The sequence below is a fragment of the Neopsephotus bourkii genome, unplaced genomic scaffold (assembly GCF_033783945.1).
Source record: "Neopsephotus bourkii isolate Nb327-2 ecotype Australia unplaced genomic scaffold, CSIRO-AGI_Nbou_v1 NB_1634, whole genome shotgun sequence".
Taxonomy (NCBI): domain Eukaryota; kingdom Metazoa; phylum Chordata; class Aves; order Psittaciformes; family Psittacidae; genus Neopsephotus; species Neopsephotus bourkii.
The window spans coordinates 11,831,271-11,853,399 of record NW_026902109.1 but is presented as its reverse complement, the minus strand read 5'-3'; the positions used below and the strand labels follow the sequence as shown (position 1 = coordinate 11,853,399).

At 37.6% G+C, this 22,129-nt stretch overlaps 1 protein-coding gene across 2 annotated transcripts in view; it reads left to right on the top strand.

Moving 5' to 3' along the window:
• Window positions 1-21,537, top strand: part of TSPAN14 (tetraspanin 14) — a 41,097-nt gene extending 19,560 nt beyond the window's left edge. For both annotated transcript variants that reach the window (XM_061373784.1, XM_061373783.1), the window contains 7 exons: window positions 6,950-7,000; window positions 11,469-11,615; window positions 12,495-12,665; window positions 14,800-14,925; window positions 16,483-16,527; window positions 17,008-17,127; window positions 18,886-21,537. In XM_061373784.1, coding sequence (XP_061229768.1) covers window positions 6,950-7,000; window positions 11,469-11,615; window positions 12,495-12,665; window positions 14,800-14,925; window positions 16,483-16,527; window positions 17,008-17,127; window positions 18,886-18,957 — 732 coding nt within the window. In that variant the 3' untranslated portion in view covers window positions 18,958-21,537. The remainder of the gene's footprint in view (window positions 1-6,949; window positions 7,001-11,468; window positions 11,616-12,494; window positions 12,666-14,799; window positions 14,926-16,482; window positions 16,528-17,007; window positions 17,128-18,885) is intronic.
• The last annotated feature ends 592 nt before the right edge of the window (window positions 21,538-22,129 follow it).

Here is a 22,129-nt window from a genome sequence, read left to right as displayed (position 1 = left end):
GAGCTGCTTACTCATTAATGTTTTGCAGTCCTCAGCCTTATAAAAATGCTGGAAGGCCACGTAATGCTGGGACAGCATTGGTATGGTGGATGAAAACCATGGAAGTTTTTGTTACTGCACCACCTCTTGTTTACTAGTGTAGTGTCTTGACATGGTATTGCATCAGTAAGCCACAGGGGTGTTTACTTGTGTAGGTAACAGGGCAGGAAAGATGTGTGTGGTTTGAGTAGAAACTTTTTTTCCAGGAAGGGTTAATTTGCCACAATGTTGCCCAAGTGCAAATGTTTGTTAGTGATGACGTTTTGCCACTAGCAATTGAGGATTCCCATCATGGGCTTGTTTCAAAAAGTGTGTGCTCAAAGGCTACCAGCTCTGCAGTTACTTTTCTTCTGTATATAGTACAACTCCTATGTAACTGCAGTGGAGTGTGGTGCAATGAGGAGTAATATTCATCAAGCTGCTCTGGTTCTCAGAGAAATCGCTTTGTAACTGGGTGGGTGCTCTTCAGCAGGTGGCATGCAGTATATGAGAAATTGATTGGCTCTTCTATTCATGAATGTATTAGAATTGTTCCAGACCTCTGCTTACTTTCTAGTGAGTGTCTTGTGAGGTGGGGTCTATTACTGTTTTTGATGGGTAAACAACCTTTGAAAACCTGATTTATTTATTTTTTTTCTGAAAAGCATTTGCCTCTGCTTTTTCCCAGGAATTAATTTTGTCTTTATTTTATTTTTATTCCTTGTGGAGTCATAGTTCACTACTTTCAAACTTATTTTTTACTGTATTCTCTTGAAATTAGTGATGACAATCCACAGATATTTTTTTTTTTCCTATTCCTTAAAGAATCTTTTTTAAGAAGACGCAGAAAAATGAGGAGAATTTGAAATACAGTTTGCATTTCAGCTATCTGTTCACTTTAGGAATTGGTTTTGTGAACAGGTACTATTTCTTGGTACCTTTCTCAACAAATGGTCTGAGGCTTTGTTGTGGCTTAAACCCAGACAGCAACTAAGTACCATCCAGCTACTGGCTCATCCCCTCCTCTCCTTGCCCTACTAAAATATCAGTGTGTTATCAGCATTATTCTAAGACTAAAGCAGAAGCACAGCACTGTACCAGCTACTAGGAAGAAAATTAACTAGCCCAGCCAAAACCGGGACAGGCTTCTGAGAAGTTTTCAGCCTGACCTAGTAAACTCTGTGCAGCTGCAGCTCTTATGGTGAGAGTTTAGTACCTTCGGTTGTAGAACAAGCTATGTAAAATGTTGAGTGGGAGGGTAGACACTCCTATAGTCAATGCATGAATCATTGAGCTGAACTGGTGATTCAGAAGCCTATGACATCCTCCTGGCTGGGATGACTGGTCTAATGATCTCTTTAATTGTACAAATCCATCGTGTAGAACGAAGTAAATTTTCTGTGTGCCTTAAGAACAGGACTACAAAATCGGAAGGGAAATGTAAACATGACCGGAAAAAAGCAGGAGTAAGGGAGGGAATATTGGTCTTGAGTTACTTTTCTTGGCTTGCAAGACAGGTACCTGTGGGAACTTGTTTTGTGAGTGTGGCTGCTACATAATGGGTATGAGGGATAGTGTTTATGTAGGTGAGCAGACAGCCTCTTGCCTATTTAAGCTGTTAATGGAGATACAATGATAGCTCACTCACCTTTATCTCAACTCCTGACACAGTTTAGTCAGGAACTAGGTGATTTGCATGTAAATAAAGTTGCAGTTGTTCATCCCTCATGCTTGCTAAAGATGCATGTTGACTTCCTCATTGTAGTTCTAAAGATAGTATCAGTGGCTATAAATTTTAAAGTGAATAGTTTACAGTATATTTTTAGTGGGTGGTTGGTTACTTCAATTTGTATAATTTATCAAATACAGTTCACATGGACTGGGGTTGCACAAAATACTGAACTACAAGGACAAATATGACTTACAGTTTAATCATCCTTTAGCAATCTGTAATTTATTTTTTTTATAAGGTTGGTTTGTTGTGGAGTTTTTTTTTTCTTCACATATGCAACTTCTCAATAGAAGGTTCAGTTCTGATGGCTTCAAGTTGCTTGTACACAACTGGCTTGCAAAAATGACTTTGTGCTTGGCTTTCCCTTGTGAGAAAGGGAATGGAAGTCATAGGAAGGCTCTTGTCTTCCTAGGCATGATTTTAATGTGGAATTGCTTTATTCTCTTCTTGTCTTTTAAGCATGCTAATAAGATTTAACTCTCCAAGTACACTTGTTTTAATGAGTAGTGATGAGGCAGTATTGCAATCATTAAGACAGCCCTGCAGGGAGTGCTCAGAAGTTTAAGTGAAATTGCCTTATTATGGCAAGACTGGACCTCCTTTTCAGTTGTTAAAGCTTTCCCCCTCCCCAAATATCTTCGTTTGCCATTATGAAATTAAAAGGCCCCAGTAATAGAAGCTGAAGAGCTTGGTTCTAGCACCTTGCTGTTCCAAGTCATTTTGCAATTGCGTGAGTTTTATGAAAGCCTCAGTGGAGGGAGGAGGCAGGGGTGAATAACTGACCACAGGGGAAGTGCAAGGATGCCTTGTCTTGGGTTGCAGCACTGTTCTTGTGCCTTCCAGCCTGGGAATTCTTGGGAAGGCCTAGACAATGAAAGGCACTGCCTCTGTCATCTGCCTCTCATGCTTGCTGCTTTGTCTCCAGTTGAAGGATTTTTTTTGGGTGGTCCAAAAATGGCACTTTGGCCAGGATATGGCTATTTCACTGAAGTATTGCATGTGTGCTCTGCCAAAGCCTTGTAGGTTACATATGAGCTCACTGTCTCTCAGATGAGTTGAAAGGAGAGCATAAAATAGCTTTTAGTTGCTGTCTTCTTGATTTATCTTCTGATGCTTTGTAGCTTTGTTTGTAGCTCTTAAGGGGGGTTTGGAGGAAAAAAAAATATTTTTTTCCCCTCATCCTATAGAAGCTGTGGCATTTTTGCTCTGAACATGAAGGGCAAAAATTCTCTTAAGTCGGGAAAAGAATACAGAGTTTGTTTTTGCAAAGTAGGAGAAGACCGAGAGTAGTGTAAGATTTTCTTGTCTTTTACAGTTCATGTTGTTTCTCAGGAACATCTAAAAAAGCAAGGAAGAGGAAAGAATCCACCACCAAGTGGTTTCCTGACCCTGAGAGGAAAAGTCTTGGTGGAAGAGACAAGGGTAGGAAGGAAGGAAGGCTGTAGGCTGCTGTTTGCTCCAGCATAGGTGGAGCTACAGAATAAAACAAGATTGTCCAGGGGATGGAAGAAGTGTTCTGTGAGAGTAACATTTTGTGCTTACAAAAATTGAGTGCAATAAGAATGCATTCCCATTGTTTCTGATAAGACCATGAGGCAGGCTGTTTCAAAATCAGTTTGTGTGCAAGGGTTGACTTGCAGGAATTATGCTTGCTGCAGTCTACATTTGAGAAACAAATTAGATCTGTTTTCTCAGTTAGTAGGGTGATTCTTAATAGCATAGACAAAGGAATTCAAAGTGTGGTTGGGAACGGATAATGCTTAAGGGGTCCTTGTACATGGTGTCTGTGAGTTGGTGTAAGTGTTGTACATCTCCTGAGCTGAGGCTACATCTCGATGCGATATGTTAATAATACGGATTTTTCAGTTCTAAAGCAATAAATGACCAAGTGCTGCTTAGTTTCCTGTTCAAAGGGGTATAGCTGAGCTGCTTTGTATATGCTTCCATCTAATCTTTGGTGCAGTATGTGGTTAAAATGGCTCCATAGCACAGAATTGAATTGGGTAATCCAGTTTGTTCTTGCTCACATATCCAGATTCTAGTGAAAGGCTGATTCCAAAATGCTTCTCTTGAAATAAAGCTGTCTTGCTCACTTTCCCCCTGGGAACACGTGGTTAGCATTTCTACTTCTCAGCTGCCTGTTCTCCCATTTGTGTGGCCAGTTAGTTCAGTGAGCTGATTGATGAAGCCTAAAACTTTTCTTTCAGTTCAGGCTGGATCGGTTCCCTTGTCTGCATCATAGCAGTTAGTGGTAAAGAGAGGGTTTTTTTCCTAGTACTAATTCTCTGTAGAACTCTGTATTGGGCATGCTCAATCACACTAACTTCTGAGGTAGTTTTATCACCATTGTGTGTTTTACAGTAGTTTCCAGTGAGATATTTTACAGTATCTTGTAATTGGTATTTAAGGCAATCTCATTCAGTTAAATAGCTACCATCTTACTTCCTTGAAAATTGGTTGTCTTGGTAATTGCTCCTGTAAAGCTGATGGCTTTGTTTCTTCTGCAAGTACATCATACTTCACTGGGTTTTTTTTGCTAAAGAAACCTAATGCATGTGATTTGCTTCTAGTTGTGTTTCTGGTGAGAATTGTGAATTGCTTAGGTGAATTAAGTTACAGATTTTTTTCATGTTGATTCTGTAAGTTGATTTTTTTCTGCTAATAACTGTTTTATTTATAGGTAGCATGCATATGTGCCCATGGAAATAACTTTGCAAAAATAGTGCAGCTTTGTGAAACTGAACATTTAATAAAACATGAGTTTGTATTCAGAGGTGAGAATGAAGCATGCTAGTGAAAAATCTACTTAATCTATTACAATTTAAGACAATAATTATAATGAAAGGCAACCAGTCTGAAGAGGACACCTTATTTGTATATTCAATAGCACATTATTAGTGTTACAGTAACATTAGCTTGTAAACTGAATGTGGAAGTCTTCCCAATTTTCCCCCTCATTTCTTAAGAAAAAGTTCCCAAATATCCAGCTGTGTCTACTGTGTAATTCACCTTGATTACTGCAAATTATGCCAGCTGTCTTCACCTGTGTCTCAGCATTTCTGGAGCATTGGGAATGAGAAAGGGTGAAGCATGCATTGATTGCATTTGTTGTAAAACTTGATGACATAAAAGTTGTGAGTATAGATTTTTATTTTTTATTTTTACTTTTTATTGCTTCATCATCTGAAAACCACTGGGTTAAGATTTAGGGGTAATCTGGGTCAATATTCTGTTTATATACTTGTGGGAGTTTTTCAAATAGTATTTTTAAAGCTGTGCTTTGATCCAAATCATTACTTTAAATATTCTTAACTATTTAGAGTCTGAGATGAGTAGTTATGCTGCTGCTTATTAAGCAGTATCTGGAAATTTAACTTACCTAGCACTTCTTTGCCCCATTGTAGCTCTTTACATCTATTAGTAGTTGATTTGTTTGGTTAATTCATGTGATTAAGACTTAATATACGGTGTATAATACTTTATGCCTAGATGGAAGTGTCAGGTCATTTGAGTAATTTTTACTGAATGACATGAATGACACAGACCTTATTGGCTCCCCCCCCCCTTCCCCCAGCAGAGCAAACCCAGAACAGCTTAATTTGCCCTGACTGCAGTTTAGGGTTAGTAGTAAGTGAACCCAGTAGTACATAAAATCTACTTATATTTTCTTGTGTGACTGTGAGAAAGTCTCATTTTTTTTTCTTCTTGCCTGTGCTGTGGGGAATTGCTTTTGATGCTTATTTAGTTCAAGGGCCCCCTTTCCAAGGCATTTTTTCATTTGTTGGGCTTTACTTGTCAATGTGTGTAAGGCTGGGTGGGTTGGGGGTGGCAAACTCCGTCCTTTATTTAGCATCATTTAGGTTGGAAAAGGTGTTAACTTAACACTGGCAATTGTGTACCTGCAATTGGTAGCCACAGTTACATAGTTACTGCATGTTGGGCTGGGAAAAAGGGACCCTCTTAAAACAATAAGGAACTCATTCATGGGCACAACCACATCTTGGTTGTATTTGAAGGATGAAAGGAGAATATCCAGGATTGGTGGCACCAAAAGGATAAATTATTTGACAGCTTGGTGAGGTGACCATTCAATTACCTGACTTGGCAAAAGAACTAACTTCTGAGGTGTCCTAAAGTGAACTGCCTTCATTATAACATTAAAAATCACAACCACAGGTCAGAAAGACCCTGGCCCAGGTGACAACCCTTCTCCTGAGTATTCCTGAGTAACTAGAGACGACATCACAGCAAATATTAATTATATGTAAATTACAACCAGTCGTTGTAACTGGGAGTTTACTGCCTTATATGTTTTGTGTATAAATATAATGAAGAAAGCTGGCATTGGAGTGCTTGATTTGGAGAACAGTCCACTGAGCACCCAGGCCTGAATAAACAATATCTCTTCTGAGAGCATGGAACTGGTTTACTGCATGCTGAGCACAAATTCTCTTTTCGGACAACAATAGCAGAGTAGAACACCATTTTAAATAATGAGGAGGAGCTGCCCTCGGTTTGCAGAGAAGTCATTTTAGTTTGAGTATTGAAATGGCTGTTGATTGTTGAAATGGCTGACAGTGGAGAAAAGAAATAAAAGACTAGAACAAGGATCTCTTGCTTCATTTGGATTAATATAATCCATAAATATTTATTTTACAAACATTTGGTGTAGGATATTTACATTGTCAATAGATTCATTGCTTATTAAAAGTAAGTGGGTGGACCATTATTTCAGCCTAATTCAAAGGGGCTTTAAACCATATCTAATTGGAGAATAGGCTAATATAGTGAGCCTTGATAAGTTTTGAGGAGCCAAGCATGGCTATTGTCTCGGGGTGGCACTGTAAGATGACTAGGGAATGACCTCAAAATGCATTAAATATTCTGAAATCTTCTGTGCGGGCAAAAGGCTTAGAGCAGGTCACTGGGAGAAGGATAATTCCTCCTTGTATGCTACTATGTGAAACTGTTACTTTAGTCCCGTGTGCTTCTTGAGTAATCATGAATAATCAAATTGAAATACTTTTAAAAAGTAGATTAGGTAATGCAACAATGCTATGGAATAAATTACTGTTTATATAAATTACTGTCTGAGATTACAGGCAATACTTGGTTTTACTTTAGCAACAGTGCGAGTGCCTAAGTGTTTTGAGAAGGTGTTGATTATTGTATCTAATTCTTTTTTTCTCTTTGTTTTAGCTAGCTGGGGTGGCCTTCCTTGCAGCTGGTCTGTGGGCATGGAGTGAAAAGGTAAGGGTAGAAATGACTGGTCTTACATTGGTGGCTGTCTTCTCTTACCTCTGCCCCCCATAAAGCTACTTCCACAGGAAGCAGCAAAGATTGAATGTAGCATCTGAGCTCAGGACCATGTTTGAATGCTAAACCCGAGTTTAGTTAGAGTTTTATTCTTGATCAGGTATTAAGCCATGGCCCGTGATGTTTCAACCTTTTTTGTAAACTTCTAAGAGCAGGATGCTTGGGAGAACTTAATTTTTACTATTAGTCCTTACAAACTGGTTCTCTTTTGAAAGCATGCTTTCTAAAATACAGATCTCTACCCACCTGTTTTTGCTACAAACAAGAATCATTTGGGAGAAATGTAAAAGATACCTGATTTTGATTAAAAAAAAAAAAAAGCAAGCCCAACTAAACAAAAATCAAACAAAAAAACCCCCACAAACACACATACTGGGGACTATCATTCTGAAGTATTCCAGTCTTCAGGCCATCTACTGTCTTCCTCTTGGAACTTCCAATGGAGTTGCTTATGTTACTGTGCCTCTGTGTAGAGGATCAAACGTGGGGAACATGATCTAACTAAATAAGGCTTTTATATTTGTCAAAGGTTTCTTCTAGTGAACAACTTCCTCAGAGGAAGTCTGTTGTGAGCACGTACCTACAGAGATCTCTTGTTGCAAAGAGATGGTATAGGTATGGAAATGAATGGTTCACTCCCTTGTTATGAACGTAGAAGCATGGTTTTAATATGACTGCAAGCAGTAGGAAAAAGTGACAGTTACTAGCAGATTTACTGATCTTGAATCTTAATTAGCAGTGGAAAGCGGGTGCCCTCACTTGTTGTAATGCTGGGTAGGAAGAGTTTAATTACCATTGTGGTGTAACATTTCCTTAATCAGAGCGCTTATACACAGCAGCTACCCACATACAACAGGGAGGTTCTGGGATTCCACATACAGAAAGGTTCTAGGATTCTTCAATTTTTTGGAAGTGAAAGATTTTTATGATGATCTTAATGCTGAAGTGTGTATTCTCCTTCTCCCCACTCCCTATGTGTGTACAGGTATTCTTACAACTAAATAAGTGATGTGACTGATACATACTAAGCAGCCTACTTCCACTCAAATGCATTTACCTCTTAGCTTGTTGTTATAGAAGGATTTTATTTCCAGTCCTTTAGAGAGAGTGTTAATCTTGTCTTGAATTTGTATTCTCTCAAGTTCAGACATCATCTTCTGTTCTGTGAAGAATCACATAGGGTATATGTGATTGAAATGACTAGCTCGCAGCTACCTCTAATTGCCAGAGGGACTGTATGGTACACTGAAGTTACTAAAAGGCAAGGACAGATTCTTTCTGTCTTTATTCCTTAAATTTTGCCTGAACTATTTCTGTTCTCTGTTCTAACTTGGAAATAAGTGCTTCAAAGCTTTTCTTGTGGTTTTGAACTTCTGAATGGCTTGTAAAATCTGTACATGTCTGTTGTTCTTTGTGATGTGGACAGTCTTTCATACTAGTTTCTGTTCTTCAGTCATAGTGTCTGTATGGATCTGTTTGTTTACAGATAAATACCTTGGTGAACAATAGATAGGAAGTAAGAGAAAAACATTCCAAAAGCTGTGCTGCAGCAGTAAACTGAAAGATAAATTACAGGTGGTGGAAAGGTTTTGAACATCCTGTCTGTTAAATGCAACGTGAAGTGCATTGGGTCCCTTTAACTTCCCTGGTTTTTCTTTTTCCATGAAGACTGTATTATAATGAGTTATTATAATATTACAATGTTGTGACAATCAACATCCAGTTTACAGAACTTTATTATAAGTAATCAGCTCTGTCCTTGTCCGATGTGTTTTATGGTTTCCATACTAATGTATCTCAAAACCGTAACTGGTTTGGCATCTGTTAATGGGATGTATTAGAGATATTTTATCTGAAGACACCCCATGTTTGCCCTTTGTTGGCAACACACTTCAGCTGAGATGGTGCCATAACAATTACAAATATTAAAAAAAAGGAAAACAAATGAAGCACGTACAGTTGAACTCTTAATAATTCACTGTTCCAGGTGACTGAAAGGAAGACTTAAAGGCTGAGTTTTATTCTTGGATTTTTTTGACAGTGACCAGGTATCAAACTTCATTCCTGTATACCTGTAGGAAGTGGAAGTGCTGTTTTAAAGGGCAGTCTGGGCCTCAAAGAGCTTTTACCATCCTTCAGTTGGCACAGACAGAAGCATCCTTAGAGAAATGAGTGCGGTGGAATGAGATAGTGCCCTGAATTAATTCTCTTGTTTACTTCCTTCCTTCAGGATTTTTCACTTAGCATCTTCTGTTGGGCAAAAAGCACCCTACGACCTTCTTTGCAAAAGAGAATGTTGTAAACATCAAACATGAACATGAAGAAACTGTTGTGAACTCAGCAACATCTGAGGGTGAATAACAGCCCAGTTCCTGCCAACTGTTCTTCATAAAATGTTTTGATCAGAGGAAGCTTTCTTCCAAAAAATGTTGCTTGAGCAAGTGAGATTGTCTGAAAAAAAGCTTCTGTTTGTGTTGGAAAGGAGATGGCTGGAAATAGTTGTGACAGTTTCAATATCCTGGTCACAGTGTTTGGTTTCTTAGTGTATGGGTTCTACAAAGATATTAGCCTAGCTAATCTTGGCATGTCTTCCTTCATTTTTGGGTTCTGAGACAAGGTTTGATTAGGTAGGACTCTCACAATTAATCCAGAAGACCAAGTTTAATAGCTATCTGTTGATAGTTGTGTTATAGTTTGTGAGAATGGAAATGTGTTACTGGTGACACTAACTAGAAAAGTCTTTGCTTCCCAGGACTTTGAATGCTGTGATATCTATAAACTGTGACCAATTTTTAATAGGCCGTTTCAACTGTTAGTCAGCAGCTATTGCAAGGCAATTCTAAATCCTACAATTCAATTTTTATTTATTTACTTTCATCCTTTCAACCAGTTTTGATAAAAACAACCTTATTTTCTTGCTGTTGCCAAATCAGCAAGTCTTAACGAGATCTGTTATAGAACAAATTCTGAAAGAATCAGTGTGTTTTCATCACCTGAAGTTTCTCTGTGTGCACATTTTATTCTAGTGGTGTATTTTGGCGACATTATTTTTATTAAGTAAGTATTGAAATAGAAAGTGACACAGTTTTTTCCAAAGTATTCTCGTAGAATGTATATTCTTTGAACTTAACTCACGCTACTCAGGTATTTGTGCTAGGTAAGAATTTGCTTTCTCTTGATGGAATTAAACTGCTTATATGAATTACTTTGGGTCTTGCTGATATCTTTCTCTTGCACTAAACAAAATCAGCTTTGGAATATACTTTATTAAAAAGATAACAGACATGTAATGATGGGATATTGTATTGCGTGTTTTGTTATTTCTCCATTTGAAAAGGAAAGTATTTCCTTATTAAATGTTCTATGTATTGCTGATGAGTGTATGACGAAAACTTAATACTATTGCAAGGCTGCCTGGATGTGCTTACATATTTTTTTCTTGAAAAGCTTGTTATGTGTATTTGATGGGATTTTAATGGTAGCTGGTGTATAAACTTAATTTTTTTTTTTTAAACCTAATCTAGAAATAAGGGCTTCACTGTGTTAGCATTATGTTTACATAGATTTAGAAATTCTGTCTTAAGATTTAGACAGACAGGCTTAGTAGGTGAGAATTTTTTCAAGATAAGTGGTGTATCTGGATAGTGAAGAAGAAAATATTGTTGCTGAATTAGGAAAATTGGAAGTATCTTACATGGAATAGATAACTGGTTTTGGTGTAAGAATTTTATCTGGGATGAAATGGGAATATTTGAGCTTTACTCTCTATTTTGCCAGATTTTGGAGGAGCATTTCTAAGACTGTTCAGCACTAGAAGGGGTATAAGTAAAATGTTGAGACAAAAGAAAACCCCATCAATCTTCCCTTGAAAACTAAAATAAGGTTTTGTTCCCATCCCTTAAAATGTCAGCCGAAACCTGCTTTGTAGTTTATGTCTCTCTCTTTCTGCCACAAAAACATAAGGATTGGAAAAAATTCCTTAAATTTTCTTAGGCTTCGTAATGCCCTTCTGATTAATACATTTCAGGTTAATATAAAGCAGTAATTCTTTTGCCTTGAAACTGAATGAATATTCAGTGATAATATCAAGCTTTTGGCCCCATCTTGTGGAAGCTTGTTTGGCCAATAGACCTAGAAGAATGCAAACTGAGACTGCACTGGTTTTACTTATTTAAAGTATTATTAGCTATACCTTTGCATTAATATTTCTTCTGCTATGGTGAAGAAAATTGGCATTGTCAGTAACCATGTTACAGTAAGAATTTTCCACGAGGATTAATTGTTGGCAAGCTCAGTGGTTAGCAGCTAATTCGTTTGGAGTCATGTGGAAAGCATGGACATCCAGAAGAAGTACATGCTTAAAGTGGTCACCTTTTTCTGCTACCCTATTTTTCTCTTTCAGGGTGTATTGTCTGATCTGACAAAGGTGACTGGTCTTCATGGTCTGGACCCAGTGTTGCTTGTGTTAGTGGTTGGAATAGTGATGTTTACTTTGGGATTTGCTGGTTGTGTAGGAGCACTGAGAGAAAACATCTGCCTTCTGAAGTTTGTAAGTAACACCTTTATATGAGTGGATTATGTATGAGGAAGTTGGGAATGATGGGCGAAGAACTAATAGCAAACTCAATTTATTTTTAGAACATTGTTACAATGTATCACAATGTTTGTTACAACTTAGTCCTCTAACAAGCTTCTCAGTAATGGTATGAAAGCAGCGTAGGTCCAAACCTATATATATATATATTTTCCCCTTCCTGGAAAGTGTTTCTTCCCTTTTTATTTATTCTGCTATACAGTGGTGATGTTAAAGTATTGTATAACAGAATCTGACATTGTGTATGTAATATCACAGAATATGACGTTTGGAACATACTCAGTGTTCCAAACTGAGCAGGAATTAGGAGTTGCTGAGAGGAAATAGTATAGTGGCTTAGGGAGAAAAAAAAAATCCCCTAAAATTTTTTTCTTTTTTCTAAATGGACGAAACATGGGGACTTTGACAAATGTCAGATCTCTTAATTTTTTTTTTATTTTTTTTTTTATACTGAGGCTGCTTGTTTGCTTTAGAACTGAAAACGAGCTGAACAAAAAAAATATAAAACTGGAAACAATTCAAGAAGTAACATCAAGACTACTTCAGCCCTGTACTTTGCACGTTCTTATTTATTAATATTATCACTGCTGTGTATAATGACTGTGGTGTGGTGCTTATTTTACTGTCGAGTTTAGGAGACCAAAATAAAGACAAGTCTCCCTCTTGGGTGTTTCTTTACATTGTATTCTCATTTTAACAGGCTGTGTTCTCGTAGTATTTGTAGTGAGTCAGAATTTTAACCTAATTCTCTGTGTCTATTTTCTGGTGGAGTTGGAGTAGGAATGCATTCAAAATGAATGGATATTTTCTAATTTGTGCCTTTTATTTTTACAGTTCTGTGGAGCAATTGTGTTTATATTCCTGCTGGAGGTGGCAGTGGCAGTTCTGGCTTTCCTGTTCCAGGACTGGGTGAGGGACAGGGTCAAAGAATTCTTTGAGAATAACATTAAATCCTACCGAGATGATATTGACCTCCAGAACCTCATTGATTCGCTGCAGAAAATTGTAAGTTCATATCCTATCACTAGTCTTATGTGTTCTAGGAGAGTATATAGATTTTGAAGTTTTCCTTTTTGTTACAGTTTTATCATATCCTGTAGTTAATAGTGCCATGTTACAGACATGCTGGTTTGTTCTTTTTGCACTGAAAGCATCAGGGAGGCAAGATATTCTAAGAGACAATGCTGTTCTGTCAGTATGAAAGCTCTACCAAGCATCCATCTGTCTTTGACCTTCTTCACTTGCTCCCCTGTTCTTATCAGTGTTGCACCAGTTTAAGAGGTGAGGAACAAAAACACTATCCTGAGAAAATTGTGCACAGCGGTTGTGTAGTACTTGGTTGCCTGCTGGGGTTAAATCACAACAGTTAGCTGTATATTGCCAGCAGGTTACCCGTCCTGTTCATTCAGTCTTCTGTGCATTGTTATGGAAGCATCCTCTGATTAATCTACGTGGTTGGATTTCAGTGCTGTTTTGCTTTAGCTTTTGGTGCTAAGGGTACCTTTTTGTAAGGTAGGGCTCCTCCTGGCCATGATCACCACCAGTAATTTCCTCAGTGTTGCCCACTCTGTTGTTCTTTGTTCGCCTAGTTTCAGTATAGTCATCCAGGCTAATATACTAAGCTGATTTACAGTTGAACTCCAATTAAATACTTTTCAATGAAAATAAAAGGCTGAGCATACTAAGAAGAGTTCAGTAGCCAGACTAACATGCTAATAAGCCTGAAAAAGGAAGGACCAGAAAATCTCTCCATTGGCCGGCCATTGATTCATATGTGAAAGTACTGAGGAAGGAAGGATGCAGTGTGGATAAGCAGGTGTAGTTCTGCAGGGGCTGAACAGCAAGATGGAGCAGTGAGTTCAAGTGCCTCAGTGAAGCCCATCTTTTAAGAAGCTGTGCTTCTTAGGCTGACTTGCTCTCTTCTCAGTGTGTGCCTTGGGACCCTGAGAGATTTTTGTAGGCAGCTTCCTGCTCTGGCTAACTTTATTGCTTTCAGGCCTGTAAATGACCTCATAGTCTGTACCTTATGGAATTAGATTAACATGCTTTTGGTGGTTGCATGTCTTCTTTACAACAGTGCAGATGTGTCAGGGAGGAGGGACTAGAAAGACAAGAACAAACCTCTTCTGCTTTCTTTATGGTAGATGACTGTTTCTGTTCAGCTCTCCTTAGTTATATATACACTGTGAAAACTTTACAAAAACAGCTGTCTGCATCTGTTGCTGTCACAATTTGATAAATTGTGAATCCATTTACTAGCTTCAAGTTTTTGTGGTCTTACAGGCAGTTAGATTGATATTAGTTTTGTGAAGATGGGTGCTGGGCAGAGGAAAGATTCTAGTGGTATCTCAAGAGCATGGAACTTAATGAAGTACCAGGAAAATCTGTGTGATGGTATAACATTTCAAGTACTCAAGTTCTAGAGAAAGATTTGTGTCCTCAAATATCCAGGCTAGTAAGCTATAAGGCTTAACCTAATAAGAAACTAGCTTTCATTAGTTCAAGAAATTGAACATTCCTTGTAATGGTGTGATTTCACCAAACTGCAAATCGTGATAACTGCATTACACTGTTAAAAAGTATTTCACATAGGTTTCATTACCTAAAATTGACTGACCTTTGGGCTAGTGAGACTTTACCAGCTAATTCATTTGGATATGAAAACCTTCTGATTTAAAAGGAACAAAGTATGTTCTTAAGTGCTTGAATCTGTGTTTTTACAGTAAACGTGAAGATTTAAAGATGGGGTTGCAAATTTAAAGAAATTTTTTTTTTTATAATTTTTCTGATTTGGTAGACTTGGAAACAATGGGGTAGAAAACATTTGTTAAACTACTTTGTTGCACCGTTTATGGATGTTCACTGATTGCATCTAGCAATTACCTCTGAAGTGATAATTTTTATGATTCTGCCTGTCACACTGACACCTATTTCCAGGAGCACTATGCCAAATGTATTGCTTTGATTTCATAGAACTACTTTATTGATTACTAATGTTTTACTCTGATGCTGCTGTTAATTCTGTGCAGCGTTAGAGGAAGTGAAGATGATAAGCAAGAATCATTCCGGAGAATGTCTTCAGTAGATAAATTGTCTCTAAAATATCCCCAAATGCTAAGAGTTTGTTTATCTGTTACAGAACCATTGCTGTGGTGCCCAAGGGCCAGATGACTGGGACTTTAACATATATTTTAACTGCAGCAGTGAAAGCAAAAGTCGTGAGAAGTGTGGTGTTCCTTTTTCCTGTTGTATACCTGATCCTGCAGTAAGTTGTTTCCTGGTTTTGTATTGCTCCGATGTTGTTGGAGAGTTATGAAAGGAAGCACTTCCTGGATAAAGTGTGATGACTGGAAAAAGTCTCCTGAATGATCAAAAATTACTCTTGTGCATATAAACTCTTTTCACGTTTCTGTTCTATACTTTATAGAGTCCAAATGTGGCAACACCTTCTTCCATGTCTTGAGTGGCTGATTTTTATTCCCCTACCCTAATGTGTTAATTCCTTGAATTTCTGTCTTCTGCCTTGTTTGTAAGGACCTGAAAGCACTGTCTAAGCAGTGCTTGCCCTAGTTAATATAACAACACCCCTCTGCCAGAGAAACACGAGTAACTATTTGCTGGTTGTTTATCAGCAACTAATAAAGTGCTTATGCACAGTCTCAGTTTAAAGCATGTTGGGTAAATTCTATGATTTTGCCAAGATTTAGGTGAGATCTGTTTACTAAACTTCAGGAATCTAACCTTTTCAGTGGAAGCCAGAATGTGGAGGTAGGACTAACATATAATGCTTGACAGTATTAGTAGGAATAGTTACAGCTCAAAGTTGGTCCAGAAGTCTTTGTGCGGAATAGATAACCCGTGGTAGGTTATTCTGAGGCTTTTGATTGCCTTGGAAATCAGCTAAGGAAAGACTTTGTCAGGGAAATATTCCATGTTCAGATTTCCCAGTAATTATTTTCTACTTTAATTTGGATCAGTACTGTTCCATTGCTGTATTTAAGGAGACATAAATGTGGTTAAATCTTCTTAAGATGAGATTTACTCCTAATAGTTCAGTATAAATCACTATGCATTGTTTGAATTGTGCTATAATTGTGTAGTACGTAAGTTTTCATAAAGCTCATGCAGAGAAAACAGTAAGTCTTAAATGGAATGTCTTTGCATCTTTGGAGATGAATATTGTCATTGGGTTGTGTAGGGTTGTGATTCGGAAGGTGTTTGTGGTCTTCCTACTTGGGATCTGCAGCTGGAATATTTTGTCTTCATGACTAGGTATATCTTGGAGCTGGGTTATATGTGAGCCTGAACTATCAACTGAGGGGGCTCAAGTAGCTTGCAGCTGTTACTTATTTTAACTGATTGGAATAGCAAGTTGTATACCACTTGAAACGTTGGAATTGTAAGGCATGTGTCTTCACTGCAGGTATAAATGAATCAGCCTGGTATCTTTATTGTTACCTCAGTGTTTAGGTGTTATGTGTGATACCTAAATGAACCTGATCTTGGAAATGCAAATGTGTTACTTGTATGCTGGCAGTACATTTGCTATGCTTTATGTTAAAAAGTCCTTGCTAGTTGATAGCCAAGATAGAAACAGCTAGGATTTCTGGTGGAGGATATTTTCCTGTGTTTATACAACTCTGCTTAGTCATTACTTTTCTTATATTCTATTAGTGCTTTGCTCATTTTTAGTAAAAATACTTCTTAGAATGTTTGGCTCTGACAGTCCTGATTTGTTTGTCTGTGAAATCTAAAATAAATTTCTGTAAACAGAAGTGAGTAGAATTCAGCTGATTTATTTTAAATCTCTCTTGCTTTGCAGCAAAAAGTTGTGAATACACAGTGTGGCTATGATATCAGAAAGAAGGTAAGGTATTGGGGTCTTGTCTGTCATTCTGTGCTTGCATAAGAAAAATCATGAAAATGGTGAAATTGCTGATAGTTATGTCAGCTTAAAATTCTGGGAACTAATTGACTGTGCCTCATACTGCAAGTAAACCTCTAATGCGAGAGGGTGGAGAAAATAAGTGATGGAATGAATAAAGGGAAGGGTGTGTTTCAAAAAGGGTTAGGAGTTACATTTCAAATGTGCATTTCAGTTATTAGTTATAATAGTCTAACTCTGAATTCCATTATCTGCTAATTGTAGAGTATTCTAATAACAGGATTTGCAGAAAGATAATAATGCCAGTGTCTGACATTCCCTGATTTAATCTGGGCATACATGTATTTCTAGAGTCTAGTTAAAAACATTACTGCATAAGTGACAAATTGTCTACCTATATCATGTGATTGTTCTTATAATAAACTTGAGCAGAGAAGTGATATTCTTCCTCTCTACATTCAGAGCAAGAGTCAATGGGATGATCAGATTTTTGTCAAAGGATGTATTCTTGCCCTTGAGGCTTGGTTACCCCGAAATATCTACATTGTTGCGGGTGTCTTCATAGCCATCTCACTGCTCCAGGTTAGTTGCTTTTGGTATACTACTTTGAAAAAAAAAAAATCAAGTTTGCAGATACAGACCTGATAAAGGGAAATGTAATAATGGTAAACATAGAGTTAATAGTTTGACACAGGATTTTTTTGTAGGTATGAGAATAATATGGCAAAGAAAAACGGGACTTAGAGTGAAAAAATGGGGACTTAGAGTGAGAATTCCTGATATCAACTAATTCTGTTGAAATTATATTCCTCAAAGCAATGAAGGTCACTGTAGAAGTACAGTGTTATTATAATCCATAAATCATATTATGATTTTATATTGTTAGCATATTGCTAATATATAATTATTACATAATGTGATACAATACTTCTTATGTTTCAGTGTTCCCTGAGGCAAGGGAGATCTGGTCATCTGTTCCAGTAGCTCTGACCTATAGCCTTCTATCACAAATGTGAAATGATTGAAATACAGTACTGCCCATGTTAAAACTACCACTCAGCTGGCTGTGATGTATAGCATACTGCTCAAAAAAAGTTGAGACCATGAGAGCAGGGAAATTGGTGAACAGGATGCAAACATGATATTAGCAGAACCAGATGAAGCTGCTGTGGCTTCTTCCAGTACTTTTGTTGGTGCTTGGTACATCAAAGAACCAAAAATTCCCAGTAAAACATATCGGATTACCTCTTTCAAAGAGGATCCTGCTTTCATTTAAGGCAGCTGTGTATGTTTACCTAAATTTTTTTTATATGGTACCACTAAGGTGGGAAATAACTAAGTTGTTGGCCTACTACAAAATGTATTTTCCATTTGACTGAAAACAATGTAGTGCTGGCAAAATACCTTTTCTCGACCATGGCAATACTGCCCTCTGTTGCTGAGTTTTTAGTATTTTATTACCATCTAATTACATGTTTCCTTGGCTTTGAGAGATGCTGTCCTGAGAGCAACACCTTTAGTTAGGAAGATGTTCAAGATACAAATTCACATCTTTTGGCAGTGTGTTGACTGACAATAACTTCTTGTTATTCTTTTTCATGTCCTGAGTCTCTGGGAAAGCACTTTCACAGTCACTTGTCTTTCCAGATTGAGTCTTTCTTGTGCATTAAACTATTCCATTGTGAGACTGAGAGTTAGACATAACCTGACTACTTATATAAAAAATCTTCTTGGCTTTTCCAAAACTTCACTCCAGTCTGTAGTTTTTTAATGCTGTTTCAGGAAATATGCTGAGTTATGGATATATCTTAAATTTATAAAGGAAGATTTCCCTGAGAACTTGAGTGAATGTTAAAACTTCAAATTTCAATGTCTCAGAATAATCTGGGACATCTCTCACTATTCTTTGTGACAAGTATTTCATGTTAGTACAGGTGTTCGGTTTATATGCATTTTAAAAAATTGTTCAGAAATTGACTTGGTTATTTAGAGTTGCAGAACAAATGAAAATGCCAGATTTGTAGCTTTAGCGACACCTAAGTGTAAGTGTTATAAGACTCAAACTTGGCTAAGTGGATTTCTTCCAGCTCTAGGGCGTCAAGAAGCTTATTATTATGAATGCTTCTGAAGTGTTACATGAAAGTATCTTTTTCTCAGAAATTTTATTTCCTGCAAGATTCTGCTGCCCTTATTACTTTTTAGTAATAGCTGTGCTTTGATGGATGTTCCTAGCTATGAAATTATATCTGAACCTGCAAACAAACATCTTGCAGGCTGGTATATTACAAGTGCTTCATCTCACAAATGTTTTTTTTTGTTTGTTTTTTGTTTGTGTTTTAGATTTTTGGGATTTTCCTAGCCAGGACATTGATATCTGACATTGAAGCTGTAAAGGCAGGTAATGCCTTCTGAATATAAAAGCAAAAAAAGTGTATTTTATAGTTACTGGTTGGACACCAAGGAGGAAGAGATACACAGGCCATGAAATACTCCTGTTAAAAGCCTTATGTGGATTTTGCCCAGCTCATGCTTTTTTGTTAGAAGCTGGTACAAAAACAAGATCTCTGAACACACACCTGTCTACCCTTTTTTCTGACAAGACGACTCAGTGCACCAGCATTGATCTCTGAGGAAGAAATGGAATTTCTCAAGATACTGGTGGAACATATTTTGAGGATTGTAGCAACGAGTCATGAAACTGCTGTAAACTCTTTCCTTGAAAGATTACTGTGAAGACCCTTCTGTTTTCTCTCCCAGCTGTCATCAGTCTCAAAATGTAATCTTTTAGAAAAGTGTGCTGATTTCTTCAGAATGTTGAAATCATTTTAATGTCTACGGTAGACTCATGCAGTCATTTTTGGCAAGATACCCAGCAACCATAATTGTAATGGTACTGGAAGTTGGCAAAAGAAAAAAGTCATGAATTGTCTAGTTCTTGAAATGATTTTCAGTTGTACAGAAGTAAGGGTATTTCTGTTTGATTGGGAATTGTGTAGATGTCTCAGGAGCAGGAACTTGTGCTCAGCATCAGAGTTTGAGTAACCCATGCTGTTTTGAAAATGCAAGCCCTTTTTCAAGTGGGGAAAAAATCTTACTATCTGTAGCATTAGATGTTAGAAATCTTCCAGCAAGGGGTGCGAATCCTTGATGCTGTTTCCTGTCTAAAAAATTTTAAATATTCTTTATTTATATAGAGAAAAAAATTCCTTAAAAATGCTTAGCTTTTTATTGATTGGTAATATCATTTAGAAGTTCTGCCTGCAGAAATTTCAAAATGCAACTTGCTTCAGTAGGTAGCAACCATGCTATGCTATGAACCGCATGTTCATGGGTTTTTGCCCTTACCTCCATTTTTTTTCTTACAACTGCTATATTGATCTTCAGAAGTCCTAACTGTTAATGTCAAGACTGATGAAAAACATTTCAATTCGGCATTGATCCTTACTGAAATCTGTTTTTCATGAGAAAACACATATTTACTAAAAGGTTATAGTTGTTGAATTTTTTTAATCTTCTGTAAAGCTATCGAATTGTCAGTTCTGCTTGTATTCCGATACACAGTTCTAGTCACAATAGCAATCCAGAATGATTTCTTCACAGTAATCTTTTACATCAAACTGAACTACTGCTGAAGTAATTTCATTTCCCCCCCCCCCTTATTTTTATGAGAAGAAAACTACTATCTCTTTCCCATCATACCTTCTTGGGGTTTCAGTAGATGGATCTGTAGTCCAGTAGGAGTTCCAGTCTTCTGTAAAAGATTTTGGCATAGTATTTTTAACTTTAAGATAGAATTATGTGACTGAAAAATTCTTGGAAGTAGCTGTCAGGTTTTCTGTGGGCCATATAGCTAACATTGTTTACTCTTCCTGTGACACCCAGTTTTTTCAGGGAGAGCCAGGTTTATTTACAGTGCCTAACACTGTGTAAATTAAAAAAAAAAGTATATATTTTTATAGTATTTTACTACATGTAGTCTACCTGAAGGATTTAATACTTGTATTTCCAAAGTATATAGCTTTTTTAGGAAGCCAAACTTTTAAATCTCTCTCCAATGTCCTTTTTCCTATTATGCATGTATCAACAAACATTTCACTGGCAAAAGCTGATCAACAGTAAGAATCTTAGTATCTGTACTGATTGTCAGGATGCTCTTCCAGCTTTTAATTTCTGAAGCACTTCACAGACAATGCTATGTTTCTCATATACTTCAGTTCAGCTTTCACAGTTCTTTTTCTGGCTAGTGATTGAGACACAACAGGAAAAGGAAGCTTGTCTAAGGATGGCTGATTTCCCTACAGTAACAGAGAGCACTGCTATTAGTCATCTGAAAACATTAAAGAAAATGCTAGAAGTGCACTGTCATTTATTTTTATTTAGGTTTGATATACAACAAGAAAACAATAGCAGTAGATCACTGAGGGGAAAGCAAGAAGCATTTCTTCTGTAGAACCTTGAATTTGAGGTCTGTGTTCCTTGTTTGTTAAATCTAGTCCATTAGGAGCAGGCAAAAAATTGCTGCTGTTACTGCTACTTTGCAAGCAGCAAAGCCATGTCCAGCAGCCTTTGCTTTAAACTCTGGTGCTTGAAACTTTACAACACCTCATCAACCAATTTATTCTGTTAAGGCTATGTGTAATAATCTGATGTATGTAAAAATTGAGAAGAATGTTTTCTATTTGTAACTTCTTATTCATAAAACATTGCCTTGAAAATTGCATATAGGGAGCATGTTTCCCTTTGCCAGTTTTTGACACAGAAAGCTCCTAATGCTGTGAAGTAATTTCAGCAGTTGGGAAAAATCATCATGGTGTCAAAGATACCTGTGGAATTCATGCACTGAAATTAGCTACTGACAAGAACCAGCATCACAGATCAGAATTCTAGTGCCTGCAAATCTTGCCAAATTGCCTGTAGACAAATGAATACTTGGTTTCATTTTGAAGTACTGTTTGTATGCAAAACAGATTTAATGGAAGTGTTGTCTTTCCAGTGTGTTCTTACCAGCTTTGGCCATATTAATTTGATGGATGGACCACTCGGTGGATAAAGAACTGGCTGGGCGGCTGCATGCAAAGAGTTGTTGGTTAATGGCTCAGTGTCCAGCTGGAGACCAGCAACAAGTGGTGTCCCTCAGGGATCAGTGTTGGGACCGGTCTTGTTCAACATCTTTGGTGACATGGACAGTGGGGTTGAGTGTACCCTCAGCAAGTTTGCCGATGACATCAAGCTGTGTGGCTTGGTATGCTGGAGGGAAGGAATGCCATCCAGAGGGACCTTGACACACTTGTGAGGTAGGCTGATGCCAACCTTACGAAGTTTAACCATAGCAAGTGCAAGGTCCTACACCTGGGTCGGAGCAATCCCAGGCACAGCTACAGGCTGAGCAGAGAAGAGATTCAGAGCAGCCCTGCAGAGAAGGACCTGGGGGTGCTGGTCAATGAAAACTAAACATGAGCTGGCAGTGTGCTCTCACAGCCCAGAAATCCAACTGTATCCTGGGCTGCCTCAAAAGGAGTGTGACCAGCAGGTCAAAGGAGGTGGTCATGCTCCTCTACTCTGCTCTCATGAGACCCTGCCTGGA